Genomic DNA, 12,505 nt, shown 5'->3' on the forward strand with positions numbered 1-12,505 from the left:
CAGCTCGTGAGGAGAGAAATGCCGATAATCGGCATTTCCCTGTTTACATGTGATCAGCTGTGATTGGACACAGCCGACATCTTTGGCTCTTTCCGTGGATCGGTGATCCGCTGTGTCCGAGGGACACAGCGCACCGCCGATTGCCGCGCTGCGCGCTCCCAGAGCTGCGCATGTGCGGTTAGAGTGGGAGGACGCCATATGACGCCCTTCCAGAACGAGAGAACCGCCTTGTGCCCGTTATTGTACTATATGGTGGGCGGGAGGCGGTTAAAGGAACTATCTCCAAAACATAGTGAATGAGGAGAAGCTTCACATTTCAAAGAATACCTAATCGCATACAAGGAAAATAAAAAATAGCATTTTTACTTGCACGAATATGTAAGATGGAGGTCAGTGAAGCTTCACCTCGTTCACTAAACTCTAGGGACTATTCTATTGGAGAATGCAACTGCACTTGCAAAGTGAACAGTCTATTTGCCTTTAGTAAATAAACCTCACGGAGCAGAACAAGGAATGGAAAGTTAGTAATAAGGAAATGTCAGCTACAAGGAGACCACTCGTGATACCGGTGATGCTCGGGTTCTGCAGTGATTGAATCATGCTCCTACCGTTTAAAAAAAAAAAAAAAGAAGTCAATTGTGTAGTGATAGCTTGCAATTAATTAGGTTAGTTCAAATGTGGGCAGAAAGTATATAATTACCTGACTGACATGTTAGACTTTCTGAGCACTAGACTGCAGTGAGCGTCTACCTGCTGACAGGTGGGGTTAGTACTTGCCATGCCCATAGTGATTCTTAGTAGGCCTAAGGGCATAGAAGGAGACAGAAGCGGTGCAGTATAGCGTTGATTTACGCAGAACCCAAAAACCGAGCCAATAAAATAACATCTCTTCGTGTTTGATATTGCTACTCCTGATCTTGTTTTTTTTTTTGTTTGTTTTTTTTTAAGTAATCTTGAAGGTTTCTTGGAAGAATTTGCTGACATCTCCAAAGAGGATCAGATCAAGAAGCTTCATGACCTACTGGGCCCCCATCTCCTGCGCCGACTTAAAGCTGACGTGTTCAAAAATATGCCGGCGAAGACAGAACTGATTGTGCGCGTGGAGCTGAGTCCCATGCAGAAGTAAGAGGGAGATGATGGAATTGGAGGAGGATGGGACAAAGGGTTTAAAATGAAAGCCTTGTGGCCTGTAGCAGCATATTGGGTTCTTCCTTTCTTGTATACTGCTCATGAACATTGGAATGGGAAAAAATCTCACTGAGCAGGCAATTCAGACTGTTCTCCTTTCAGACATCTAGAGAGGTCGATTATGGGATAGCTGTGCTCAGACAAGAATGTAGAAGTTTGGAGGCATTTTGCAGCTTTCTAGATAGCAAGGCCTACATTGTCTTGGCTTGTATTTGGTTCATAGCTGGAAGGCATCAGTGGTCCACAGCAGTAGTAAACAGTAACCAGTCACTAATGAAATCATTAATCAATATTTTCTATACAAAATCAGCTGGTTATTTTGTAGTGAGTTATTCATTACAATTGTATCTGTTCTTTTAGAAATTTTTTTTTTTCTGTTCACATTTGCAGAAAATATTACAAGTTTATACTCACTCGAAATTTTGAAGCACTCAACTCTCGAGGTGGCGGGAACCAGGTGTCACTGCTCAACATTATGATGGATCTAAAGAAATGCTGCAACCATCCTTATCTCTTCCCAGCAGCATCCATGGTGAGTTTCAGTGTGTAAATTTCCTTCCTTCTGCATAGAAAAAAGCAATGACCATTGATATGGGAAGAAAGGGGGATATGAGTCTGTCCTCCTGCAGGGTGTTACAGACAGAAAGAGCTATGTGTCTGTCCTCCTCCTGCAGGATGATACAGACAGAATGGGGCTATGAGTCTGTCCTCCTCCTGCAGGGTGATACAGACAGAAAGAGCTATGTGTCCTCCTCCTGCAGGATGATACAGACAGAAGGGGGCTATGAGTCTGTCCTCCTCCTGCAGGATGATACAGGCAGAATGGGGCTATGAGTCTGACCTCTTCCTGCAGGGTGATACAGACAGAATGGGGCTATGAGTCTGTCCTCCTCCTGCAGGGTGTTACAGACAGAAAGAGCTATGTGTCCTCCTCCTGCAGGATGATACAGACAGAAGGGGGCTATGAGTCTGACCTCCTCCTGCAGGGTGATACAAACAGAAGGGGGCTATGAGTCTGCCCTCCTCCTGCAGGGTGATACAGACAGAAGGGGGATAGGAGTCTGTCCTCCTCCTGCAGAGTGATACAGACAGAATGGGGCTATGAGTCTGTCCTCCTCCTGCAGGGTGATAGACAGAAGGGGGCTATGAGTCTGTCCTCCTCCTGCAGGGTGATACAGACAAAAGGGGGCTATGAGTCTGTCCTCCTCCTGCAGGGCGATACAGACAGAAGGGGGCTATGAGTCTGACCTCCTCCTGCAGGGTGATAGACAGAAGGGGGCTATGAGTCTGTCCTCCTCCTGCAGGATGATACAGACAGAAGGGGGCTAGGAGTCTGTCCTCCTCCTGCAGGGTGATACAGACAGAAGGGGGATAGGAGTCTGTCCTCCTCCTGCAGGGTGATACAGACAGAAGGGGGCTATGAGTCTGTCCTCCTCCTGCAGGGCGATACAGACAGAAGGGGGCTATGAGTCTGACCTCCTCCTGCAGGGTGATACAGACAGAAGGGGGATAGGAGTCTGTCCTCCTCCTGCAGGGTGATACAGACAGAAGGGGGCTAGGAGTCTGTCCTCCTAGAAGGTGATGCAAGCAGAAGGGGGGTTTTCAGTTTGACCAATGGCAAACACTGACTTGCACTCTTGTTTTCTCAGGAATCACCTAAGCTCCCTAGTGGTGCCTATGAGGGAGGAGCTCTTACCAAATCCTCTGGGAAGTTATTCCTCTTACAGAAGATGCTTCGGAAGCTGAATGAGCAGGGACACAGGGTCCTCATCTTTTCCCAGGTGGGTGCAGGATGACCTTTACCACTTCCTCTAGAAGTACCGTGGATCTGCTTTAATATGCTCAGTCCCTGAGAGACATCATGGCTTACTTAATTAACGTGGAATCTGAAATGACCTCATTCGTATTGGTCTGCGATTTGCTTCCTTGTGTTCTATCAAGCAAGCACGTGTTTTCAGATTAGTGGTCACTGTCGCCTCTGCTGACTCTTCTTTCTCTTTCAGATGACAAAGATGTTGGACCTATTAGAGGACTTTTTGGATTTTGAGGGATACAAATATGAACGAATTGATGGTGGAATAACAGGATCCTTGAGGCAGGAAGCGATTGACAGATTTAATGGTGAGCAGATCATCAAAGCTCTTTGAAGAGCAAGAAAAAGGAAATCTTTATTTAGTCTTCATGTGTTTTTATGGTTTGTTTACTGCTTTACATTGCAGCCCCTGGTGCCCAGCAGTTCTGTTTTTTACTCTCCACCCGGGCAGGGGGCCTGGGAATAAATTTAGCTACTGCAGACACTGTCATCATCTATGATTCCGACTGGAACCCCCACAACGACATTCAGGTAGTAAAACATTGACTCTCCCTTTGTAACGATCTCCTCTGTTTGACTCCATTCACCTTGTCTATCCTAACTTTCACATATAGGGAACTACATGTATCAGGCCTCAATGTACATTGGGAATGTGACAGTCTGTTTTTTTTTTTTGTGTCTACCTGTCTTTGTTTAAAACAAAGCCATAAAAGTCAAAAGCTGTAACATCTAAAACTGTAAAGATCGCCACCATGAGAATTATAACTGGTCTGTAAGAGATCACAGACCTTAACCGCTTTCCCGCCGCCCTATAGCAGATATACTGCTACAGGGCAGCATGGGTGCGCGAAATCACGTATATATGTGATTTTGCACTTCCAGGTAGGGGGCACGCGCGAGCGCCCCACACGCACTGCTATTCACGGTCTCTGCTGTCAATCATCGGGTCTTGGCCAGTGATTTCTCGCTGGCACCCAGTGATCGAGCAGGATTACCGACGGAGGGAGAGAACTGTAAGTAAACAATACAGATCTCTCCCCTGTCAGCTCCTGCACACTGCTATGCATGGTTTTGCATAGCAGAGCCATGCATAGCAGTGTGCTTACAGTGAAGCACACACATAATAGAACAGTACACAGTTAACCCTTTGATCGCCCCACATGTTAACCCCTTCCTGCCCAGTGCCATTAGTACAGTATCAGTGCTTTTTATTAGCACTGACCACTGTATTTGTGCCACTGGGGATGTCAGTGACTCCAAGTCAGTTCCCCCCCCAGTGTCAGAATGCCCGTTGCAGTCCTGCTATAAGTCGCCGATTGCTGCCATTACTAGTAAAAATAAAAACCCATTATATATACCGCCATTTGTAGACGCTATAACCTACACATAAACCAATTAATTTATACGTATTGGGATTTTTTTTTGCAAAGACATGGAGCAGAATACATTTTGGCCTAAATTTATGACGAAATTAAATTTTTTAAAATTTTTTTACTGGACATGTTTATTAGCAAAAAGTAAAAAATATTGTTTTTTTTCTCAAAATTGTCAGTCTTTTTTTTTTTTTTTGCGTAAAAAATAAAAAACCGCACAGGTGATCAAATACCACCGAAAGAAAGCTCTATTTGTGGGAAAAATGGGCGTAAATTTAATTTGGGTGCAGCGCTGCATGACCGCGCAATTGTTAGTTAAAGTGACGCAGCGCTGTAACACCAAAAATGGCCTGGTCAGGAATGGGGGTAAATCCTCAGGAGGGCAAGTGGGTAACTAGCAGAAGCCAGGACAGAACAGCCAGCATACAGTATATGTCTACCTACACGTTGCTTAACCTGACCCCGTTCGGTTTTACCGGCATCTTTTGAATGAACTTTGACACTCCTGGATTGGTGAACCTGACACCCACCCCCATTTTCTGAGCATCGGCCTGGGGACCCTAAGCCTTGCCCTTGGGAAGCGCTGCAAAGTTTTTCATACCTACACCGGGATGTTTTGCTTTGTCAAGTTATATACTTTTTTATTCAAAATGGGTTAAATAGACCTAAAATGAACGTATACAGCATATTCCTTAAAAAGTGGTTGGAAAGACCTTCGTTATAATTTGTGCATTCAAGTCTGATATGCTATCTAATGTTTTAAAGTGTATATAAAGCCCAAGTGGTAAACGGTCAGGTTGTTATTGCTGTGGAGATACAATATCTTTATTTCTCCTGGTTACTATCTACACCAGAGGTCTCCAAACTTTTCAAACATAGGGCCAGTTTACTGTCCTTCAGACTTTCAGGGGGCCGGATTGGGCCAGCAGGGGTAGAAAATGGCCCTGACCCAGCATCAATAAGAATAAACATTACCTTAGGGTTGGTGGTCAGTAGGAGGAGGAGTAATGCCCATTGTTGGTATTAGTGGCATAAATAATGCCCAATCATTGGTATCAGTTGAAGATCTAGTGCCGCATTGTTGGAGCCAGTGGGAGGAATACTGCCCAATTGTTGGTTTCAGTGGGAGGAATACTGCCCAATTGTTGGAGCCAGTGGGAGGAATACTGCCCAATTGTTGGTTTCAGTGGGAGGAATACTGTTGCATCATTAATATTAGTGGGAGGAATAGTGTCCCATCATTTGTGTTGGTGGCAGGATTTATGCCCCATTGTTGATGGAAGAATAGTCCCCAAGGGCCGTATAAACACAAACAAAGGGCCGCATCTGGCCCTCAAGCCATAGTTTGGACACCACTGATCTACACAGATATATTGATGGAAAAATCTAACATTTTCGGTTGTGTTGACAGGCTTTTGTTCATGGAGTTTGTACAAGTATAATGGTGATGCAAAACCTACAGGAAGTAGGTCAACTGCATGTCATATACACCTGTAAAAAAAAATCTAAATGACCTTAGAAGTGTCTAAAATGTATTTTATCGTCAAAAGTCCAAGGCTTGTCGACACAGGTCCTTGGAATTTTCATTAGGACAGTAAAAGAGGGGAAGGGGTTCCATTGGGACACTTGTTCTGGTGGCAACTGGCTAAGAGAATTCCTCTTACTTAGGAGAGATTTCCTCTTGCATCTTGTTGTTTCTACATGAAAAGACAAGGGATGTCTCCTGAGTGGGACACAGAGAGCCTGAAAAAAATTGACAGAGGTGCTAGCCCTTCCTTAATCACTTGCCATCCAGTATATATATATATATATATATATATATATATATATATAATTAATTAAAAAAAAAATAAAAAAAAAATATATATATATATACATACACACACACACACAGTTCATCCGTTCCCCTATCTCCCCTGCGATGAATAAAGCCAGAAGAGATGAGAATTAATCACCTCCGGTTTCAGAGCTGTCATTCTCTGGCAGGTCAGGGAAGCAGCTAAGCAAGCATGATCTGTATTTGATCAGCTGTCTTAGAGGGCAGGGGAGGCATCAGGGGTCTGATGTCTCCCTTAATAGTACTAGAGCCCTGATGTCTCCCTTAATAGTACTTGTCACTGCCCTATGCTATCACAAGGGGACTTGTTCACCCTTTGTGGTAGCAATAGAGTTAAAAGAAAAAAAAAAAGTAAAAAGTGCAAAAAAAATTAAAATAATAAAAAAAAATAAAGCACCTGCGTCCCACCGTGCTCACGCACAAATGCAAATGTAGGGCCAGGACGCATATGTAAATAATGATTGCACTACACCTGTAAGGTATTGCCGCGAACATTGAAGTGAGAGCAATAATTCTAGTGCCAGACTCTCTGTTTAACTCTGGACTGATAACCTGTAAAGGCTTTTCAAACGTCACCTATAGAAATTTTAGGTACTGTAGTTTGTTTCCATTTTACAGGTGTGCACAATTTTAAATCTTGACATGTTCGATAGCTCTTTACTTGACACAACAAATTGGGTTTTATAAAATGCACACTAAAATTAATTTGTTTTTGAAAATTTCCATTTGATACACAGCTACGCAAATATTGTGGAAATTTCAACAGCCACCATTTTATTCCCCATGGCCTCTGCTTTCAGGAAATTATTAATATTCGGGGGTGGGGGTTCTAAATAATTTTCTAACAAAAAAAATTAAGATTTTAAGATGAATAGAAATGTAAATATTGCCCTGGATGGCAAGTGGTGATCCATCCAAAGCTAAAAAAGATATGCTTTTGCTTTACATATATGTTACAGTATTTTTTATATATACTAATTATGGCAGCCATATCTACATTGTTATAATGTGGATTCTCTATATAAGCAGGAGATGGTGTGTTTATGTTACAAAGTGATGGTATGCTAACACTGTATTCTTTGTGCTCTCATATCTTTATTTCCAGGCCTTCAGCCGGGCTCATCGCATAGGCCAAGCCAACAAAGTGATGATTTACAGATTTGTGACGCGGGCGTCAGTGGAAGAAAGGATAACCCAGGTGGCCAAGAGGAAGATGATGCTGACTCACCTGGTAGTGAGGCCAGGCCTAGGCTCCAAGGCCGGCTCCATGTCCAAGCAGGAGCTTGATGACATCTTAAAGTTTGGAACGGAGGAGCTTTTCAAGGATGAAATTGAAGGTGTGTGCTGTCCCAACTTTGAAGAAGCAGTGGTAGACTGGTCCCTGTGTTGTCATGTTGTCTCTAAAAAGATTAGCAGAAGGTCCTCTGGTGTTTAAAGGGACCTTAGAAATAGATTAGCAGAAGGTCCTCCATGTTTAAGAAGACCATGGTAATAGATTAGCAGAAGGTCCTCCATGTTTTAGACCATGGAAATAGATTAGCAGAAGGTCCTCCATGTTTAGGAAGACCATGGAAATAGATTAGGAGAAGGTCCTCCATGTTTAAAGAGAGCGTGGAAATAGATTAGCAGAAGGTCCTCCATGTTTAAGAACACCAAGGAAATAGACTAGCAGAAGGTCCACCATGTTTAAAGAAACCTAGAGATAGACTAGCAGGAGAACTTCCATGTTTTAGAAGTCCAGTGCTGTCCTCACACGGGCTTGTTCCCCACTGGTCTTCAGGTCTCCGGCACCAACATCTTGGATGTGGGAAGTTGGCTATGACTTTGGTGTTTTACGTCCAGCTCCCCACTACACATGTGTGAAGAACGCTGTGTTTTCAGCATAATCACACAGTCTTCTGGGACATGTGATGTGTCCCAGGAGGTTGCAGGCGGGGAGAGAACTTCAGAACTAGGTATCTACTCCCGAAAATAACAAAAAACTTGCAAAAGTGGTGGGGAGGGGAGGGGAGGGGGAGGAGGATGAGCGGATCTTCTCATTTTAGGTGCTCTGTATCGGAGCATTTGTACAAGTACTTGTGCAAATGCTTAGTATCGGCACAGATACTGGTATTGGTGCAACCCTAGGCTGAACCCTTCCTTACTTTATCCAGAATTTAAAAAAATAGTTTTCGCTTTAGGGTAGACAGATGTATGACTTGTATTAAAAAAAAATCACCAGTAACTGTTTTCTCTCTGCTAGGAGACAATAAGGAGGAGGACAGCAGTGTCATCCATTACGACAACAGTGCCATCGATAGGCTGTTAGACCGAAATCAGAATGTGACGGAGGACACGGAAGTCCAGAATATGAATGAGTATCTCAGCTCCTTCAAGGTGGCCCAGTATGTGGTGCGGGAGGAAGAAAAGGTGAATGGGACTATACGCAAAGCAGATCTGAGTTTACTCCACCCAGAATTGATATTCCAGTGGTTTAAAAAAACAAAGACAGATTTATACAGCTGTGTACTCATTATTACACCCTTAAAGTGTTACTAAACCCCGGACCCTCCATTCACAGACAGCTGCTGGAGAGTAAACTGCTGCGGTTTACTTGTTCAGCAGCTGACTGCAGTAGAGAGGCAGTGCGCGATACAGCACATCACACAACCCCCCCCCCCCCTTTTTTTTTTTTTTTTACAGTGAAATTTATTTGAAGTGTACAAAATTGACATTTCATTCATATCACTGTACAGTGGCATGATGTGCTGCTCAGCTGTACAGTGACATGCGATTCTGTACAGCTCGATGCAATAAAATGAAATTGTTTTCTGTGTGCTATCGACCAACATTTTACAGTGCACATGGTGTGAATTGGTCCTAATGTAGTACACAAAATAAAAACCAGGGAAAGAGATCCACTGGCAAAGGGAATCCAATGAGGACAACTGTTGTCCTCATTGGAACCCATTTGCCAGTGGATCTCTTTCCCTGGTTTTTCTTTTTTTATTTTGTCTACATTTACTAGGTTCCAAGGACGCCACTTTTTGTTTTTCAATTAGTGAGTCGGTGAATACTATTTGTTGTCTTGGAGTTACCCTATTTTAGGGACTCTAGCCCTTAGATTTATAAAAAAAAAAAATTTCCGATGAGGCATCCCAGTTTTTTATTTATCTTGCAATATTTATTTCAGGTACTTATATAGCTCTGTCAATTTCTGCAGCGCTTTGCATATATATTGTACATTCACATCAGTCCCTAACCCTCAAGGGGTGTACAATCTAAGGTCCCTAACTTACATTCATATACGAGGGCCAATTTAGACAGGATCCAATTAACCTACCAGCATGTCTTTGGAGTGTGGGAGGAAACCAGAGTACCTGGAGGAAACCCACACAGGCAGAACATGAAAACTCCAGGCAGGAGGTGCTGTGGCTGGGATTTGAACCAACGACCTGAGTACTGGCAGGCGGAAGATGCTAACCATTTAGCCACTGTGCTGCCCAGAGTGTCCTAATTTAGTACTCCTATGCAATATGTCGGTCTAGTGGGTTTGCATATGCTTTAATTAGACAAATCTTCATCCAGGAGAGGAAAACATGCGAGCGGGGTTCATGTCGGTTATTATATCACCTATTAGCAGCAGTGCTTTCAGGTTCTCTAATTATACATATACACCTCTATGAGGCCTGCGGAGGGAGGGGCAAAGCATAACTACATGTGACGCAGCTAAATAAATCATCCTACATCGACTCTGGTAATTGGGAGTAATAGATTGACATTTCTAGATCAACAAGTTACATTGCTTGTTAATTGCATAACAAGTCTTGTTCAGGGTTAGCACATATGGAAAATTCTTGTTAATGAGAGAACCTCTGGTAGCTTGGTCATTAGAAGGTTAAAAGGGGCTAATGCAGTCCATAGACGGGTCGAAAACCAGGCGTTTAAAAAAAAAAAAAAAAAAATCGGCCGTTCAATCGGCTGACGTTACCACCAACGGTAAAAAAATTGGCCGATGTTCGTCCAGTCTACGGCCGGCATTTAACGCCATAATTACTTCTGTCCCTGCAGAGAGCTCCGCTATTATACTTTACATGAAAAAGTCTTGTGGTTGCAACAATGTATCCATTTCGGATACAGATGGTTTTATTCGGATACAAATGTACACATTGTTGCAACCGCAAGACCTTTTCATGAATGCAGGGTCCTGGGAGACCAGATATAGTGAATGCAGGGTCCGGGGAGACTGGATATAGTGAATGCAGGGTCCGGGGAGAATGGATATAGTGAATGCAGGGTCTGGGGAGACCAGATATAGTGAATGCAGGGTCCGGGGAGACTGGATATAGTGAATGCAGGGTCCGGGGAGAATGGATATAGTGAAGGCAGGGTCCGGGGAGACTGGATATAGTGAATGCAGGGTCCGGGGAGACTGGATATAGTGAATGCAGGGTCCGGGGAGATCGGATATAGTGAAGGCATGGTCCGGGGAGACCGGATATAGTGAATGCAGGGTCCGGGGAGACCGGATATAGTGAATGCAGGGTCCGGGGAGCCCAGATATAGTGAATGCAGGGTCCGGGGAGCCCAGATATAGTGAATGCAGGGTCCGGGGAGCCCAGATATAGTGAATGCAGGGTCCGGGGAGCCCAGATATAGTGAATGCAGGGTCCGGGGAGCCCAGATATAGTGAAGGCAGGGTCCGGGGAGATCGGATATAGTGAAGGCAGGCTCTGGGGAGACCGGATATAGTGAAGGCAGGGTCCGGGGAGACCGGATATAGTGAATGCAGGGTTCGGGGAGACCAGATATAGTGATTGCAGGGTCCGGGGAGAGCGGATATAGTGAATGCAGGGTCCGGGGAGACCAGATATAGTGAATGCAGGGTCTGGGGAGCCCAGATATAGTGAATGCAGGGTCCGGGGAGACCAGATATAGTGAATGCAGGGTCCGGGGAGACCAGATATAGTGAATGCAGGGTCCGGGGAGCCCAGATATAGTGAATGCAGGGTCCGGGGAGAGCGGATATAGTGAATGCAGGGTCCGGAGAGACCGGATATAGTGAATGCAGGGTTCGGGGAGACCAAATATAGTGAATGCAGGGTCCGGGGAGACCGGATATAGTGAAGGCAGGGTCTGGGGAGACCGGATATAGTGAATGCAGGGTCCGGGGAGACCGGATATAGTGAATGCAGGGTTCGGGGAGACCAAATATAGTGAATGCAGGGTCCGGGGAGACCAGATATAGTGAATGCAGGGTCCGGGGAGACCAGATATAGTGAATGCAGGGTCCGGGGAGACCAGATATAGTGAATGCAGGGTCTGGGGAGACCAGATATAGTGAATGCGGGGTCCGGGGAGACCGGATATAGTGAATGCAGGGTCTGGGGAGACCAGATATAGTGAATGCAGGGTCCGGGGAGAGCGGATATAGTGAATGCAGGGTCTGGGGAGACCAGATATAGTGAATGCAGGGTCCGGGGAGAGCGGATATAGTGAATGCAGGGTCCGGGGAGACCAGATATAGTGAATGCAGGGTCCGGGGAGACCAGATATAGTGAATGCAGGGTCCGGGGAGACCAGATATAGTGAATGCAGGGTCCGGGGAGACCAGATATAGTGAATGCAGGGTCCGGGGAGACCAGATACATTGTTGCAACCGCAAGACTTTTTAATATAAAATATAATAGCGGACTGGAGTTCTCCTCAAAAAAAATGTGCAAAAAGCCCGCTATGCAGAGCCATACAAAGCAGTGTGGTGGAGCTGACGGGAGAGAACTGTATTGTTTACATACAGGCCTCTCCCCCCCCCCGTCGGCAATATTCGGCGATCACTGGTTGCTGGCAAGTAATTACCGGCAGGGACCCGGTGATTGACAGCCGAGCCTCGAATAGCTCGCTTGCTCACGCCCCATACCCAGAAATGCGAGATCATGTATATATACATGTGACTGTGCTCTTCCCTGCCGCCCTGTAGCAGTATGTCTGCTACAGGGCAGTGGGAAAAGATAACCTTAGCCCCCCCCTCCCCCTAAGAAGAGTGTAGAATGTCCTCAGTGCATATCAACAAGACAAAACAGAATGTTAATTAGATAACCTAAGTCTAGGGTTTGTATATAGGTGTGATTCAAGAACTGTGCATACTAATAGGGTGAGACCTTTTCATTATTTCACCTCTGTCTACTCATTGTGTGAACATGGGAAGGGTTATTGGTGCATAACAAAAGGTATAATGCCTATTAATGGGTAACCTCTGGACAGAGAATAATGGATGCATGCCATTCATTGTGGTGTTTGTTAGAGGAGTATGGTAAG

General features: G+C 44.8%; 1 protein-coding gene across 3 annotated transcripts in view; it reads left to right on the plus strand.

Moving 5' to 3' along the window:
• CHD3 (chromodomain helicase DNA binding protein 3) overlaps nt 1-12,505 on the plus strand; it is a 156,347-nt gene that overhangs the window by 95,238 nt on the left and 48,604 nt on the right. For all 3 annotated transcript variants that reach the window (XM_089694044.1, XM_089694043.1, XM_089694042.1), the window contains exons 18-24: nt 949-1,122; nt 1,579-1,720; nt 2,838-2,969; nt 3,192-3,309; nt 3,408-3,532; nt 7,317-7,548; nt 8,454-8,620. In XM_089694044.1, the coding sequence (XP_089550170.1) occupies nt 949-1,122; nt 1,579-1,720; nt 2,838-2,969; nt 3,192-3,309; nt 3,408-3,532; nt 7,317-7,548; nt 8,454-8,620 (1,090 nt within the window). The remainder of the gene's footprint in view (nt 1-948; nt 1,123-1,578; nt 1,721-2,837; nt 2,970-3,191; nt 3,310-3,407; nt 3,533-7,316; nt 7,549-8,453; nt 8,621-12,505) is intronic.

This window comes from Staurois parvus, unplaced genomic scaffold (assembly GCF_062004578.1).
Source record: "Staurois parvus isolate SC_StPar_1 unplaced genomic scaffold, SC_StPar_1.0 ptg000647l, whole genome shotgun sequence".
Lineage (NCBI taxonomy): Eukaryota > Metazoa > Chordata > Amphibia > Anura > Ranidae > Staurois > Staurois parvus.